Here is a 12,980-nt window from a genome sequence, read left to right as displayed (position 1 = left end):
GCGTGGAGGCTTGTCCTTTGTCTGTCGGTGCTCTGTGATTGGCTGGCCACCGATTCAGGGTGTCCTCGCCCGGTTGGTAGTTAGCTGGGATAGGCTCCGGCACCCCCCGCGGGCCTGGTAAGGATATGCGGTTCAGAAAATGAGTAAATGGATGGTTAAAACCTCAATGAGCACGATTTTTTATTTATTGTTCATATCTGCGAAATGGTTTTAAATAACAAAAATTGTGTGGGAAAAGTGCGGGAAACCCCAAGGGCCAAAAAAATAGCTTTTCAAAATGAAAAGCCAGTGCCCTGATTTGAAGTACACAACACTTGTCTAAGCCTGAAAAGAGCTTTCTAGTGGAGTGGCGGCGGCGGCGGCGACCGCTGTGGCGTGCAAACCCGCGCTTTTGTGCGCCATCCCATCCACTATTATGGGCGGATCGCGGAGGGGGCGGGGCCGAGCTCAAGACGCGCCATCGGCGGCGCTCGCCAACTTTCTCGCTCGCTCCTACAAGTCCAGACGGATTCTCGCGGAGGAGAGCTCTCCCGACGGCGGGTGGCGAAGACGACGGACGACGGACGGCGAGGCGAGAGACACCCGAGGAATTACGGCGGGATGAAAAGCCGTCCAAAGCGGTATGTTTACTCGCTGCCGACTTTTCTCGCTTTTGTTTGAGCGCACCTGGCAGGGGACGGCTTTGGCTACGGCGCCCTCCTTCGCCGCCGTTTCGACGAAATCAGCTTTGCGGCGGGACGGCGGGGGGACGGACGGGGGGAGACGGCGGGGGACGGCGAGGCTGTGTTACTCTTGATTGCGTCCAAAGTGGGACAGCGCTTGATCTACTTTGCGTTTAATCCAAATAGTTCACGAGGTTGAGCGAACAATGAAACGACGGCGCGCTCACGTTTCAACGCGAAACGTCAAAGTTTAACCTTGTTTAACCTTGACTTCAACTTTGAGAAATATTGGTGGAAAAATATGTCAAAATAGTCTTACTACGACGTATAGAAGATTTCACTTAAAGTACAGAAAACCATGAGAAAGTCGGCAAATAAAACAGATTAAAAGCTACAAGGTAAATAAATAGAGAAAGAAAACAAATGTATGTACAAAAAAATAGATTTCAAAAATACAAATATATGATCAATTTCTTTTTATATATATATATATATATATATATATATATATATATATATATATATATATATATATATATATATATATATATGTTTTTTTCCCTCTCTTCCAACGCTATTTTAATTTATTATTTGGGGATGGATTGGACATTTATGGCCGTCATTTGGACAGAAACGTGATCATTCAGTGGCAATTATTATATAACAGTCTTACTACGACATATAGATTTCATTTAAAGTACAGCAAAGCATGGGAAAGTACGGCAAATAAAACAGATTACAAGCTACAAGGTAAATAAATATATAGAGAGAACAAATATATGTACTAAAAATAGATTTGAAAAATACAAATGTATGAACAATTTCTTCTTATTTATGATATATGTATTTAGTTTTTTTCCCCTCTCTATAATAATCTTACTACGACATATAGATTTCATTTAAAGTACAGCAAACCATGGGAAAGTCGCCAGATTAAAAGCTACAAGGTAAATAAATATAAAGAAAGAAAACAAATGTACAAAAAATAGATAGATTTCAAAAATAAAAAAAATATGAACAATTTCTTCTTATTTATGATATATATTTAGTTTTTTTCCCCTCTCTTCCAACGCTATTTTAATTTATTATTTGGGGATGGATTGGACATTTATGGCCGTCATTTGGACAGAAACGTGATCATTCCGTGTCAATTATTTGCAATGGATTGGATGTCCATTGGCTGTCCAATCCAGGCATTCCCTAAATGACCCAAAATTAACAGGAAGTGACCCAAAATCAACAGGAAGTGACCCAAAATCAACAGGAAGTAACTCAAAGTAACAGGAAAATATACTATTTTAATTCATTCCCTGGCATTGACAGCGCTAGATGCTAATAGACGAGTACACGTCATTCCCATTGACGTCTCTCGCCGTCGATGGCAGCCAATCGTTAGCGAGCGATTCAACGCCGGACCTTCTCCCACGTCGCCCCGCCCCCGTGACGCACGCGAGCTTGGCAAGAAGTCAAAGTTATCGCCGTTTGTCCGTGACGGAATGGAAGAACGGCGTTAGCGCTAAGGGGAGCCGTGTCAACGCTCGCCAACGGATCGCCGACACTTTCCCGCTCGTAAAAAAAAACCTCTCTGATTAAATTGAAAGCTTGGCCGCCGCCGCCCCAAAACACGACGACATCACCGCCGCTAGCTGTCGAAAACAATTGAGCACGCCAAAATGTTAGCTGCCAAGATATCCGTTTCCGAACCAAAAATATTGTCATGTTTTGACTTAATACCTATATTTGGTAATACAAATAATATTATAAATCAAGGGTGGCGAACAAGTGATTTGCCAAAATAAAACAAAAACACAAAAACATATTGTTGTTGATTACCGTATTGGTTTGAACACAAGAGGATGTTTTTTTTGCATTGAAATAAGACTGAAAAAGTGTCAGTTGTCTTATATTCGGGACAATACGGTACTGATTAAGCTGTGTTTTTCTTGTTGTTATTTCTGCACTTATGTGGTTGACTACTTGTTTATTTATGACTTATTGAATGATTATTTATTTATTTTCTTCCCACAATGCCACGACGTCATCGGACTGGGGCGCCGAAAAGAGGACGTTTTGGCGTGGGAGGCGCAAAAAATAACGCCAAACTAAGAGGATTATGAAGGCCCCTCTAAAAAGCAATACGCTGAAATGATTAAACAATAGATTATAAAAGCACGTTACGGTAATCTGATTTTTAAAAGGGATTGGCCTGCCCGATCGTGCGTTGCCGCGGCGACGGCGAGACGCTTGGGATTGATTGACGCCGTCAAAACAGTCAAACTCAAGAAACATTTTTTTTTTAAAAAGAACTAGAAATGAAGATGAACTAGAAATGGAAGAAAAATTAAATAGCAAACTTAGCAGCCAAATTCAAAGCATTATTGCCTTATTTTATATTTAATATCACTAAATTAAAATGGAATCAACTCTCCCGTTGCTTATTTTGAACATAATAATCCCTGAATCCATCGATTGATGGCGGCCAGCTCTCCAATCCAACTAGATTGGACGTCTATAGCAGTCAATGGCAGTGAAACGGTTAAAACGACAAAATAATGCTAAAAAAACTATATTATAGTACATATTGATATTTACACCAATGGACCAAAATTTTCAGAATTCATTCATGTTATGAAGCGCTTATCCTCACAAGGGTCGCCAGGGGTGCTGGAGCCTATCCCAGCAATGTATGGCCACCAGACAGCTTAATTGGTCACCGGCCAATCGCAGGGCACAAGGAGACAAACAACCAATCACTTATAGCTAGGGACAATTTAGCATCCAATTAGCCTAGCATGCGTGTTTTTGGGGATGTGGGAGGAAAGCGGAGTACCCGGAGAAAAGCCACGCAAACTCCACACTGTTGCTAGCAATTGAACAAGAGCGTGTTCTCGAAGGGAAGTTTCTGAAGGCGGGGCTTAATTTGAACGCCACTCAGTGTCGGGCGCAAAATGCCACGTCGGCACTTTTATTAATAGCCGCCATAAATGAGGCGAGGGAATTAGTCTGGGCACGGCGCCACCTCGTAAATTAGGTCGACGGCGAGCGCCCCTTGCGAGGGGGCGGGGCTTTTGGACGCTAATTGACAGCTCTTAACCTTGCTAAGGTCGCACTTTAAAGAGCAATTGCATGTTACGTCGTCAAGTCCAGTACTCGCTTTTGCCGTCTTCTTTGGTTGCTCGGGAAGGATTTTACGTGGGTTTTTGGGGGGTATTTTGTCCAAGGTCCAGGGCGCGTCGGCCTCGCAGTTCTGGGTTCGAACCCAGATGGGTCCTCCTCTGTGGAGTTTGCATGTTCTACCCGGGATTACGTGGGTTTTTTCCGGGTACTCCAGTTTCCTCCCACATCCCCAAAACATGCATGCTAAGGTAGCTGGTTGAACACTCTAAATTGCTACTAGCTATGATTGGTGGTTTGTCTGCTCGGGCCCCACGATTGGCTGATAACCGATTGAGGGTTTCACCCGCCTGGGGCTCGTAGTTAGCTGGGATATGCTCCAGCACCCCCGCAAACCTGGTTCAGAAAATGAATGTTTTGAAAGCGATATTAAAAAATGGCAATCTACTTAAAGCAAGGGTGTCAAACTCGGGTTGGTTCACGGGCCTAACGCCAACTCGATTTCATCAGATTATTTTAGATATAATATTTAGAAATTTTAAAAAAATTGGATTAAAAGCAGTGAATCAAAAGCCCTAACTATTCAATTTTTTTATAGATCTTCAAACAATGTTTATTTGAGCTTTTTTTCTTAGTAAGGGAAAATGTCTTTTAATGATGTGTTTTTCACTTGAAAAGGAAACAAATTATATTATGTTCAATATTAAAGTGGAACAGAGAAAATATTTTTATCTATTTATTTTTTTGATTTTACAAAAGGCTTTTTGAACTAATAAAATTGCAATGATTGATTGAAAAATTAGAAAAAAATCAGGAAATATTCCCTATACATCTCTAATCTTCACATAAATTTGATCCTAAAAGAGAAAGTCTGCACTTATAATTGACTTTTTCGGGCCGCACAAAATGACGCGGCGGGCCAGATTTGGCCCCCGGGCCGCCACTTTGACACCATTGATTTAAAGGCTAGTATGGGGATTAATCGGGATCAAACTTGAATCGCCATACAAAATGTCAATTTCCATTTCCACACGAGTGTTTGTTTACTAGCGGTATCTTTAAAAAAAGCTCGCTGGCTGCCTGCCGGCCTGCCTTTGCAAAGTCTTAAGATTTTGACAGGCCGTCTTTGTTGTTGTTTTGTAACATGAAGTGTTCGGCCGGCTGCTAAAAGTCTGCCCGCGGGGAAAACATTTTTTTTTTGTGTGTGTCGCTCATAAAGCAGCTGCTCACTTCAGCCCGTGCTCAACACTCAATGCACGCCACGGGCGTCGGGGGGCGCCGTGGCGGCTCATAAAAACAGACCCACCCGGGCTTTGGGACACTTTAATTGGGGATTTGAGGCTCTCGCTAAAAATATTTCGGCGAGGGAAGCGGGACGCGGCGATTCGGCAAGGAGGAGGGTCGCGGATCGCCGACGACGACGAATGTTTGTTGTTGTTGTTGTTGTTGTTGTTGTTTTGGAGCGAGGCGTCGATGGCGAGGAGGAGTGAGACGGAAACAAGAGAACAAATGAGGTAGCGTCCACAAAAACGGGGGGATTTGTGTATGTACCGTAGTTTTTGGACTATAAGTCGCACTAACTAAAGTGAAGTGGAAAAACTGGAGTCACATTCTTGGGGATTTTTGAGCAAATCTACGTTGAAGTAGAAATAGAAAGTTGGCTAAGTCTCTTACAATAACATTTTTTTTCAGGTAAAAATACCCTTAAAAAAATCAATAGGCGGTCGGAGTGAAAAGCAAGGTCAAAAAAAATATGAAAAAAGTGTGATTTGTCGTCTGAAAATACGGTATTGTGGAATGATTTTTAAAATGAACCTAAATTATTTTTTGTCCAAAAACTTTGAACCCTTTATAGTTTGAAAATTCAAATATTGGCGGTAATAATTATTTTATTTTTTTATTACAATTTTAATATTGTTTTTTAAATTTTTTTTAGTTATAAATACGTCAAAATTGATTGGTTATCGAGCGCCGCCAGTGGCAGCCAATGTTTTTTTAAAAATGAAATCACAAAATAAATAAATAGCATTACTACTAAGTTAAAGAGAATATTTAGGATGACCACATTCACTGCTATTAACGAATGTTCATTCAACCGTCCCAGTCAAAATGAATTGGACGTCTATTAGCGTCAATGGTAGCTCATGAGTGTCCCCTAAGCGCGAGTTCAGGATGGATTCTAACCAACATGCGAGAAGGGTTTTACACCTCGTGTTATGAAATGCGGGATTGAGATTTTTCAACAGGGGGCGGGGCTAGCGAGGGGTCCAAAAGCAAATCTCTGATTGGTCGCACTCGGGACGTCACGCACCTGCCAATTGCTGTCTTTCACCAGCTCGGATCAGGCGGATCAGCACTTCAGACCGCGGCATTCTGGGAATGTCTGTCCCGGTTGGTGTCCTGATGTTCAGCCGATAGGGGGCGCTGTTAAGGCAGGATTTCCAGAGTTGAATATTTTAAATTCTTTATTCAGGTTAAAGAAAACTTGTTTTTTTTGTAAACAGTGTTTTTCATTTTTTAATAATATATCTAATGGCATATTGACTTATTTTATTTAAAATGAGAGCAAAGGCTTTGAAAAAGAAAACTTTTTGCCCAAATAAAATGTTAATACATTTTAATTTTTTTGTCTACAATAGCAGGGAACAAGTACATTTTTTAAATTCATTTAACAAAATTTTTTAAATGACTATTTTTTTTCAAGATGGCAGGCAAAGAGTTAAAGCAAAACGTGTCATGGCGGGCATCTAAAGTTCACCTCAGAATAGAACAAGCCTGAATATATTTTTAAAGTGGATGTAATATTATAATGCATTTATTGACATCATAAAATCAAATAGAACACGTGGATTAACGACGTGCTAAAAAACGAATTTAACAATGCTGCTAGCACTTTAGCGTGGAATGACAGGTCGCCTTCTCATCTGAGCTTTGCGTGTTCTCCAACGGACTTGCGTGGGTTTTCTCCGGGTATTACCGCCACATCCCAAAACATGCACGCTAGGTAGGCTAGCTGGTTGAACACAGTAAAGTCACCCTAACGGTTCAGATCGGTTGACCTTGCGATGGGTTGGCGACCGATTCAGGGTGCCTGTCGTCGGCTGGGATAGGCTCCGTCACCCCCAGTGACTTTAGCGGTATGAAAACGGTAGGAATGCGTCAGCTAGCTAGCCAATCAGAGTCATGAAAACGATTCCCGGATGTTTACGCTTTTCCGTTTTTCCCGAAGGTCACGCTAAGAGGGATCGAACCCGGACCGGACTCACGGGAGACCACCAGAGCCGAGACCGACTCCACGCCGGCTGGTTATGAACCCCCGCGCCGGCGCGCTCACGCGGTAGGCCGTCGAGTCCGTCGAGTAAACGTCGTTCTCCGATTGATGGCGATGTCTTTTTCAGAAAGGGGCCAAGATGTTCGCCGAGTCCGTGCTACGGTGGGCGACGTGGACCACGTGGGCCATCCTGATCCCCACGGGACTGGCCGTCTCGGCGGCGGGTTGCCCACCCCGCTGCTCGTGCCGGCCGGAGACCAAGGAGGCGGTCTGCTCGGACAAACACTTGAACTCGGTCCCGGAGGGTTTTTCCGCCGACGCCAGGCGGGTGGATCTATCCCACAACAAGATCCGGACGGTGGGCCGCCGGCAGTTCTACGGCCTCTCCGATCTCCAAGAGCTGGACCTGAGCCAGAATCTGATCTCCATGATGGAGGTGGAAGCGTTCCAAGGACTGCAGAATCTCCGGACGCTGCGGATCAAGGGCAACCGTCTGAAAATCCTCCCCGTGGGGGTCTTCTCGGGCCTGTCCGAGCTGCGCTACCTGGACCTGAGCCAGAACGAGCTCCTGGTCTTCCTGGACTACACCTTCCGGGAGACGGCCAAGCTGCAGACGCTGGACGCCGAGCAGAACGACCTGGTCTTCGTCTCGCGGCGGGCTTTCTACGGCCTGCAGGCCCTACGCGAGCTGCGCGTGGACCGCAGCAATTTGACCTCCGTCCCCAGTGAGGCGCTGTCGCATCTCCAGAGCCTGACGTACCTGCGCCTGCTGCGTCTGAGCATTTCGGCGCTGCCCGACAACGCCTTCCGCCGTCTGCGGCGGCTGCGCACCCTGGTCCTGGCCGACTGGGCCTCGCTGGACACGGTGGGCGGCGACAGCCTGACGGGACTCAACCTGAGCGCCCTGGTGGTCAGCGGCTGCAACCTGAGCGCCGTGCCGTACCCGGCCCTGCGCCACTTGGTCTACCTGCGCTTCCTGGACCTGTCCCACAACCCCATCGCCGTCATCCGGGGCCACCTTCTGCGGGACCTGGTCCGGCTCCAGGAGTTGCACCTGGCCGGGGGGAACCTGCTCCGGATCGAGCCCGGCGCCTTCCAGGGTTTGTCCTCGCTCCGCACGCTCAACCTGACGTCCAATCGGCTCGCCACGTTGGAGGAGAGCGCCTTGCACTCGGCGGGGAGCCTCCAGGTCCTGAGGCTGGACGGGAACCCCCTTTCCTGCGACTGCCGTCTTCTCTGGGTGGTCCGTCGCCGTCTCCGCCTCGACTTCGACGGCCGCCAGCCCACCTGCGCCTCCCCCGAGGCGGCCAGGCGGCGCCAGTTCCGAGACTTTTCCGAGAAAGAACTGCCCGGGATCTTCGTCTGCCGGCCCGCCCGGATCCTGGACCGAAGACCGCAGGAGGCCCGGGTGGAGGACGGAACCACGGTCCTCTTCTCCTGCCGGGCCGACGGGGACCCCGCCCCTTCCGTCACCTGGATCTCCTCCCACGAGATCGTTCTGACCCCAGCGGGGAGGGTCCGGGTCCTGCCCAACGGTACGCTGGAGGTGCGCTTCGCGCAGGTGCGCGACAGCGGCACCTACCAGTGTCGGGCGGGCAACGCCGCCGGGAACGACAGCATTTCGGTGGGCCTCCACGTGAGGGCGGGCTCGCGGAACCGGACCATCCCCCTATTGGCCGAGGAGGACTGGGCCGAGCCCCCGGTCCCCCGGGCCACCAACTCTTCGGCCCAGGTGGCCAAGCCGTACCCGTTTGACGCCAAGACGCTGATCATCGCCACCACCATGGGTTTCCTGTCCTTCCTCAGCTCCGTGGCCATTTGCTTCGTCTTCATGTTCTTCTGGAGTCAAAGCAAGGGCCAGATCAAACACACGGCCACCATCGACTTTGTCCCCCGATCCTCTACGGGTGGCGGGGGGGACGGCGGGGACGGCGGCAGGTTCACCATGAAACTGATCTAAAACCGAGTGTAATGCTACCATGGAAACGCTCGTTTTCTTGGACTTCTTCTTTCCATTCTTCTCAAACCATGAAGATCCAAGGAACTCTCAAAGTCTACACTCATGAAATGCTTCAATCTTGTCATTTTCGGTTTGCCTCTGCAATTGGGTGAAACCAATGCCATAAGGCACAGGTGTCAAAGTAGCGGCCCGGGGGCCAAATCTGGCCCGCCGCATCATTCTGTGTGGCCCGAAAGTCAATGATGAGTGGCGACTTTCTGTTTTAGGATCAAATTCAAATGAAGAGTATAGATGTATATTGCATTTCTTGATTTTCCCCCTTTTAAATCGATAATTGCTATTTTTTTAATCCATATTTTCTTTGTTTTTAGTTCAAAAATCATTTTGTAAAATCTAAAAATATATTTAAAAAAGCTAAAATAAACATTGTTTTAGATCTCTAAAAAAACTGAATATTCAGGGCCTTTAATCCAGTTCATTTAATCCATTTATACAAAAAATATCTAAATATTATATCTAAAATGGTCCTGCCCACATGAAATCGAGTTGACACCCTTGCCATAAGGCAAGGATTCCGGGTAATCAAGACTCGCTGACGTTACCGTGCGACGAGTCAGAATACGGAAAGCGGGTCAGAGATTTTAACATTCATTTTCTGAACCGAGAGTTTGCGGGGGTGTTGGAGCCTACCCCAGCCAACTATGGGCAGTCAACGAGGGACACCCTGAATCGGTGGCCAGCCTATCGCAGGAAACGATGAGACAAACAACCAATCACGCAAATACCGAAAGACAATTTAGCGTACAATTAGCCTAGCATACATGTTTTTGGGATGTGGGAGGAAAGCGGAGTACCTAGAGAAAAGCCACCTGAGCCCGGAGAGAACACGCAAACGCCACACCGACTTGGGATCGAACCCACGACCCTAGAACGGTGAACCGACGTGCGCCAGATTTGAATATACACATTCAAAATTGCCATAAAACGGCGCAAGTGAGTACGAGTGGAAAAAAGAGCAAAGCATTTGGGGGAAAAAAATGAACATGAGCATACTTAATGATAGATATCTTACATTTAAGTACTAGATATCTTACATTTCCGCTTGTCAAGTCTACAAGCAAGCAGAGCGATTGAACTGCTTATTTATCGTGTTAAAATATTAAAAACAGGATTTTTTTACTGGCGCTATTAAATGTTTGGATTTATAAAAAAAATAGGCTACTTACCGTTTTTGTGCTTTAATTCAATCCGCTCAGCATATCTGGTTTGGACAGAAAAAAATATATATATTAGCATGGTTCGTGTCGGGGAAATTAGCGATACAACATTTTGCCGATAAATTAATTGAAGAAAAAACAAAACCAAGCTAAAACGCTAACCGCCACAGAAATTAAGATGACATCACTTCCTGTAAGTGACTCTTGACTTCCTGGCCAAAAGCAAAATGGGATTAAAACGGAACTTTTTTGTGTTTTATACATTTTTTATCTTATTCAGTAAAATACAGAATTAATTCAACTTCAAAATAAACTTTGTATAAAATAACATGTTTTATTTTGATATTAGTTTGGTTGGTGAGAAACATTTATGGCAATTAAATCTAATTTTTAGGGAAAATAAATGAATTCGCTAGCTACCACGACATCGATTAATCCGCTGCCACCCTCCCACTTCAAACGGATTGGACGCCTCCTCATGATAAACTCACGGCAGAGAAGGATAGACCGCCACACGATGGGATGTCAAGCATTGCTCTCTTTGCGTCGGCCATCTTGGATAGATGCGACGCTAGCGATTAGCAAGTTGTTGTTAGCATTTTGTAATCTTTTCATTGCCAACAAGAGTAGTAGACTCGCTCACTGTGAAGACTAGTCTACGCTAATATGCTAAATAGCTAGCGAGAATTAGCTTTAGCTAGCAACTCAGACGCTTTGTGTATATAGGAATGTGCCCTTTAGCATTGGACGCTAACCCAGGATGTTTTTTCTTATTTTGCGATGACACGTCTTTTGTTTTTATAAGCAAGAAATCATGTTTTCTTTTTTATTTTGTACCCGCGTCACACGGAACATGTGCCTCACTTTCTTTTATTGCGAGGAGACGCCGTTGTAAATATTTAGGTCAAGAACGTTTGAAAGTGGATGCCGAGTTTTTTTTGTTTGCTTAGTAGCATAATTATTTTTTATGTAGTGGTCAAATGTGAATATAAATGCGCTAGCAAAAATGTGTTTTTATTGCTTTGAATTGTGTTTTCTTGCATCAAATGGTCAAAAATGACTTGGGCAATTATGCTAGTAAGCTAATGTTTTGTAATTAGTCTCACAATGACTTTTGATGTGTGACAACAAATAAATGCTTTAACAATGAAAGTTGTGTTTTTTCTCTTCTATTTTAACTTTTTTTCCATTTTGAAGAACTTCCCCCCAAAAAACTTTAGCTGTTAGCATTTGAAGTTAATGTTTTCCAACTCCATAAGCAAATAGCGGTAGCATAGCGGCGTTAGCCATTAGCATCGACCCAGGAATAGTATTTACATACACACATAGGAATGCCCCTTATTTAAATATATATCATTTATTGACATAATATTTCCTTCTCAATGTTTTTCAAGATGACAATGAAATAAATTAAAAAATGGAGAGCAAAGCGCTTTTATTCAAAGATTGATATTTAAGTCAATATACAAAATTTATTTTTGTTTTTGTCTTTAATTGCGATTTAATGTGACTTTTATGCATGGTTTTATTTGTGTTTGTGCATAAAGTTGTTAAATTGTGCCATTTCTTATTTTGGGAATTTATATTACTATTTATTTTTACTCTTATATTGTATGTATTTATTGATATATTATTTTTTGTTATTATTAGATTAGATTAGAATTTTATTGATTATTTTTTATATCAAATTCTGACTCTTATCCCGTATTTTTTTTATTTATAGCCAGTTTTATTTCCATTTATCATATGATATTTATTTAATTATAGAATTGTTTTATATTTGTAAATATTGATTTTTTATTTAATTTTGTCTCTTTTTGACCCACCGTAAGAGAGCATGAACTCTAGTGTATGAAAATATATCCTGGCATAATGCAAAATACAAAATATTTATTGTAATTCCACATGAAGTCTAAAAACTCCCTTTTATTTTTCATCCCAATTTTTTTCCATTTCAAAAGATGATTTTAAAATCTGCAAATCCCCTGCCTTGGCTTTTTTGTCGTTGTTATCCTACGAGAGATAAACAGAAGGCGGGATCATACCTAATCATCTTAAAAGCAAATCTTTATGGAGTCAGACGTTATAAAAAGAAAAACAAAGGCTTACGTAAGCAAAGCGCTTCGTCGGCAATTTCGCAATAACAACAAAAAGTGGCCTGTTAGGAAGGAACGCTCCTTTTCTGGAAAACATCTTCTCATAAATAGACTTTCAAGTCTTAAAGGAGCCACGTATCCATTTTTTTTATGATGATGATTTGGATGACGAGGCCACAAATGTCACGCTATTCATTTGTTCATTTTCCGGACTGACTGCTTATCCTCACGAGGGTCGCGGGGCGTGCTGGAGCCCATCCCAGCTAACAACGGGTGGGTAACACCCTGAATCGGTGGCCAGCCAATCAAAAGGCACAAGGAGACAAACAACCAATCACACAAATAGGTAAAGTCAATTTAGCATTAAATTAGCCTAGCATGCCTGTTTTTGGGATGTGGAACACCCATTCACGCTAACACAATTTAGAGTGTTAGCCAGCTAGCCTAGCATGCACGTTTTTGGGATGTGGGGGGGAACCGGAGTACCCGGAGAAAACCCACGCAAGCTCAGGGAGAACATGCAAACTTCACACGGGAGGAGCGAGCTGGATTCGAACCAAGAACCTCAGAACTGTGAGGCCGAATCGCTTAACACTCGTCCACCGGGCAAATTATGTTCATGGTTTGAAATTTAATGTTGGTTTTTTTGCACATTTGTAC

The 12,980-nt window shown here is 44.0% G+C and overlaps 1 protein-coding gene across 2 annotated transcripts; it reads left to right on the top strand.

Annotated features, from left to right (window-relative positions):
• Positions 1-415: 415 nt before the first annotated feature.
• On the top strand, positions 416-11,376 carry lingo4b (leucine rich repeat and Ig domain containing 4b). 2 transcript variants are annotated; one of them, XM_077597905.1, is made up of 3 exons: positions 416-620; positions 7,006-7,113; positions 7,175-11,376. In XM_077597905.1, exon 3 carries the CDS (start codon positions 7,187-7,189, stop codon positions 9,005-9,007), a length of 1,821 nt encoding a protein of 606 aa, XP_077454031.1. In that variant the 5' UTR covers positions 416-620; positions 7,006-7,113; positions 7,175-7,186; the 3' UTR covers positions 9,008-11,376. The 2 variants fall into 2 exon arrangements, with proteins under 2 accessions (XP_077454031.1, XP_077454030.1); XM_077597904.1 differs by lacking the exon at positions 416-620 and adding an exon at positions 6,783-6,924.
• The last annotated feature ends 1,604 nt before the right edge of the window (positions 11,377-12,980 follow it).

The sequence above is a fragment of the Stigmatopora argus genome, chromosome 4 (assembly GCF_051989625.1).
Source record: "Stigmatopora argus isolate UIUO_Sarg chromosome 4, RoL_Sarg_1.0, whole genome shotgun sequence".
In the NCBI taxonomy this organism is placed as follows: Eukaryota; Metazoa; Chordata; class Actinopteri; order Syngnathiformes; family Syngnathidae; genus Stigmatopora; species Stigmatopora argus.
The sequence above is the reverse complement of the archived record's forward strand: the minus strand, read 5'-3'. Positions and strand labels throughout refer to the sequence as shown.

What these genes read in the sequence shown, in the direction of transcription:
- lingo4b (XM_077597904.1), top strand. An exon ending in CGCGCCGGCGCGCTCACGCG is followed by an intron (nt 7,114 to 7,174) that starts GTAGGCCGTCGA and finishes TGTCTTTTTCAG; the next exon opens with AAAGGGGCCAAGATGTTCGC.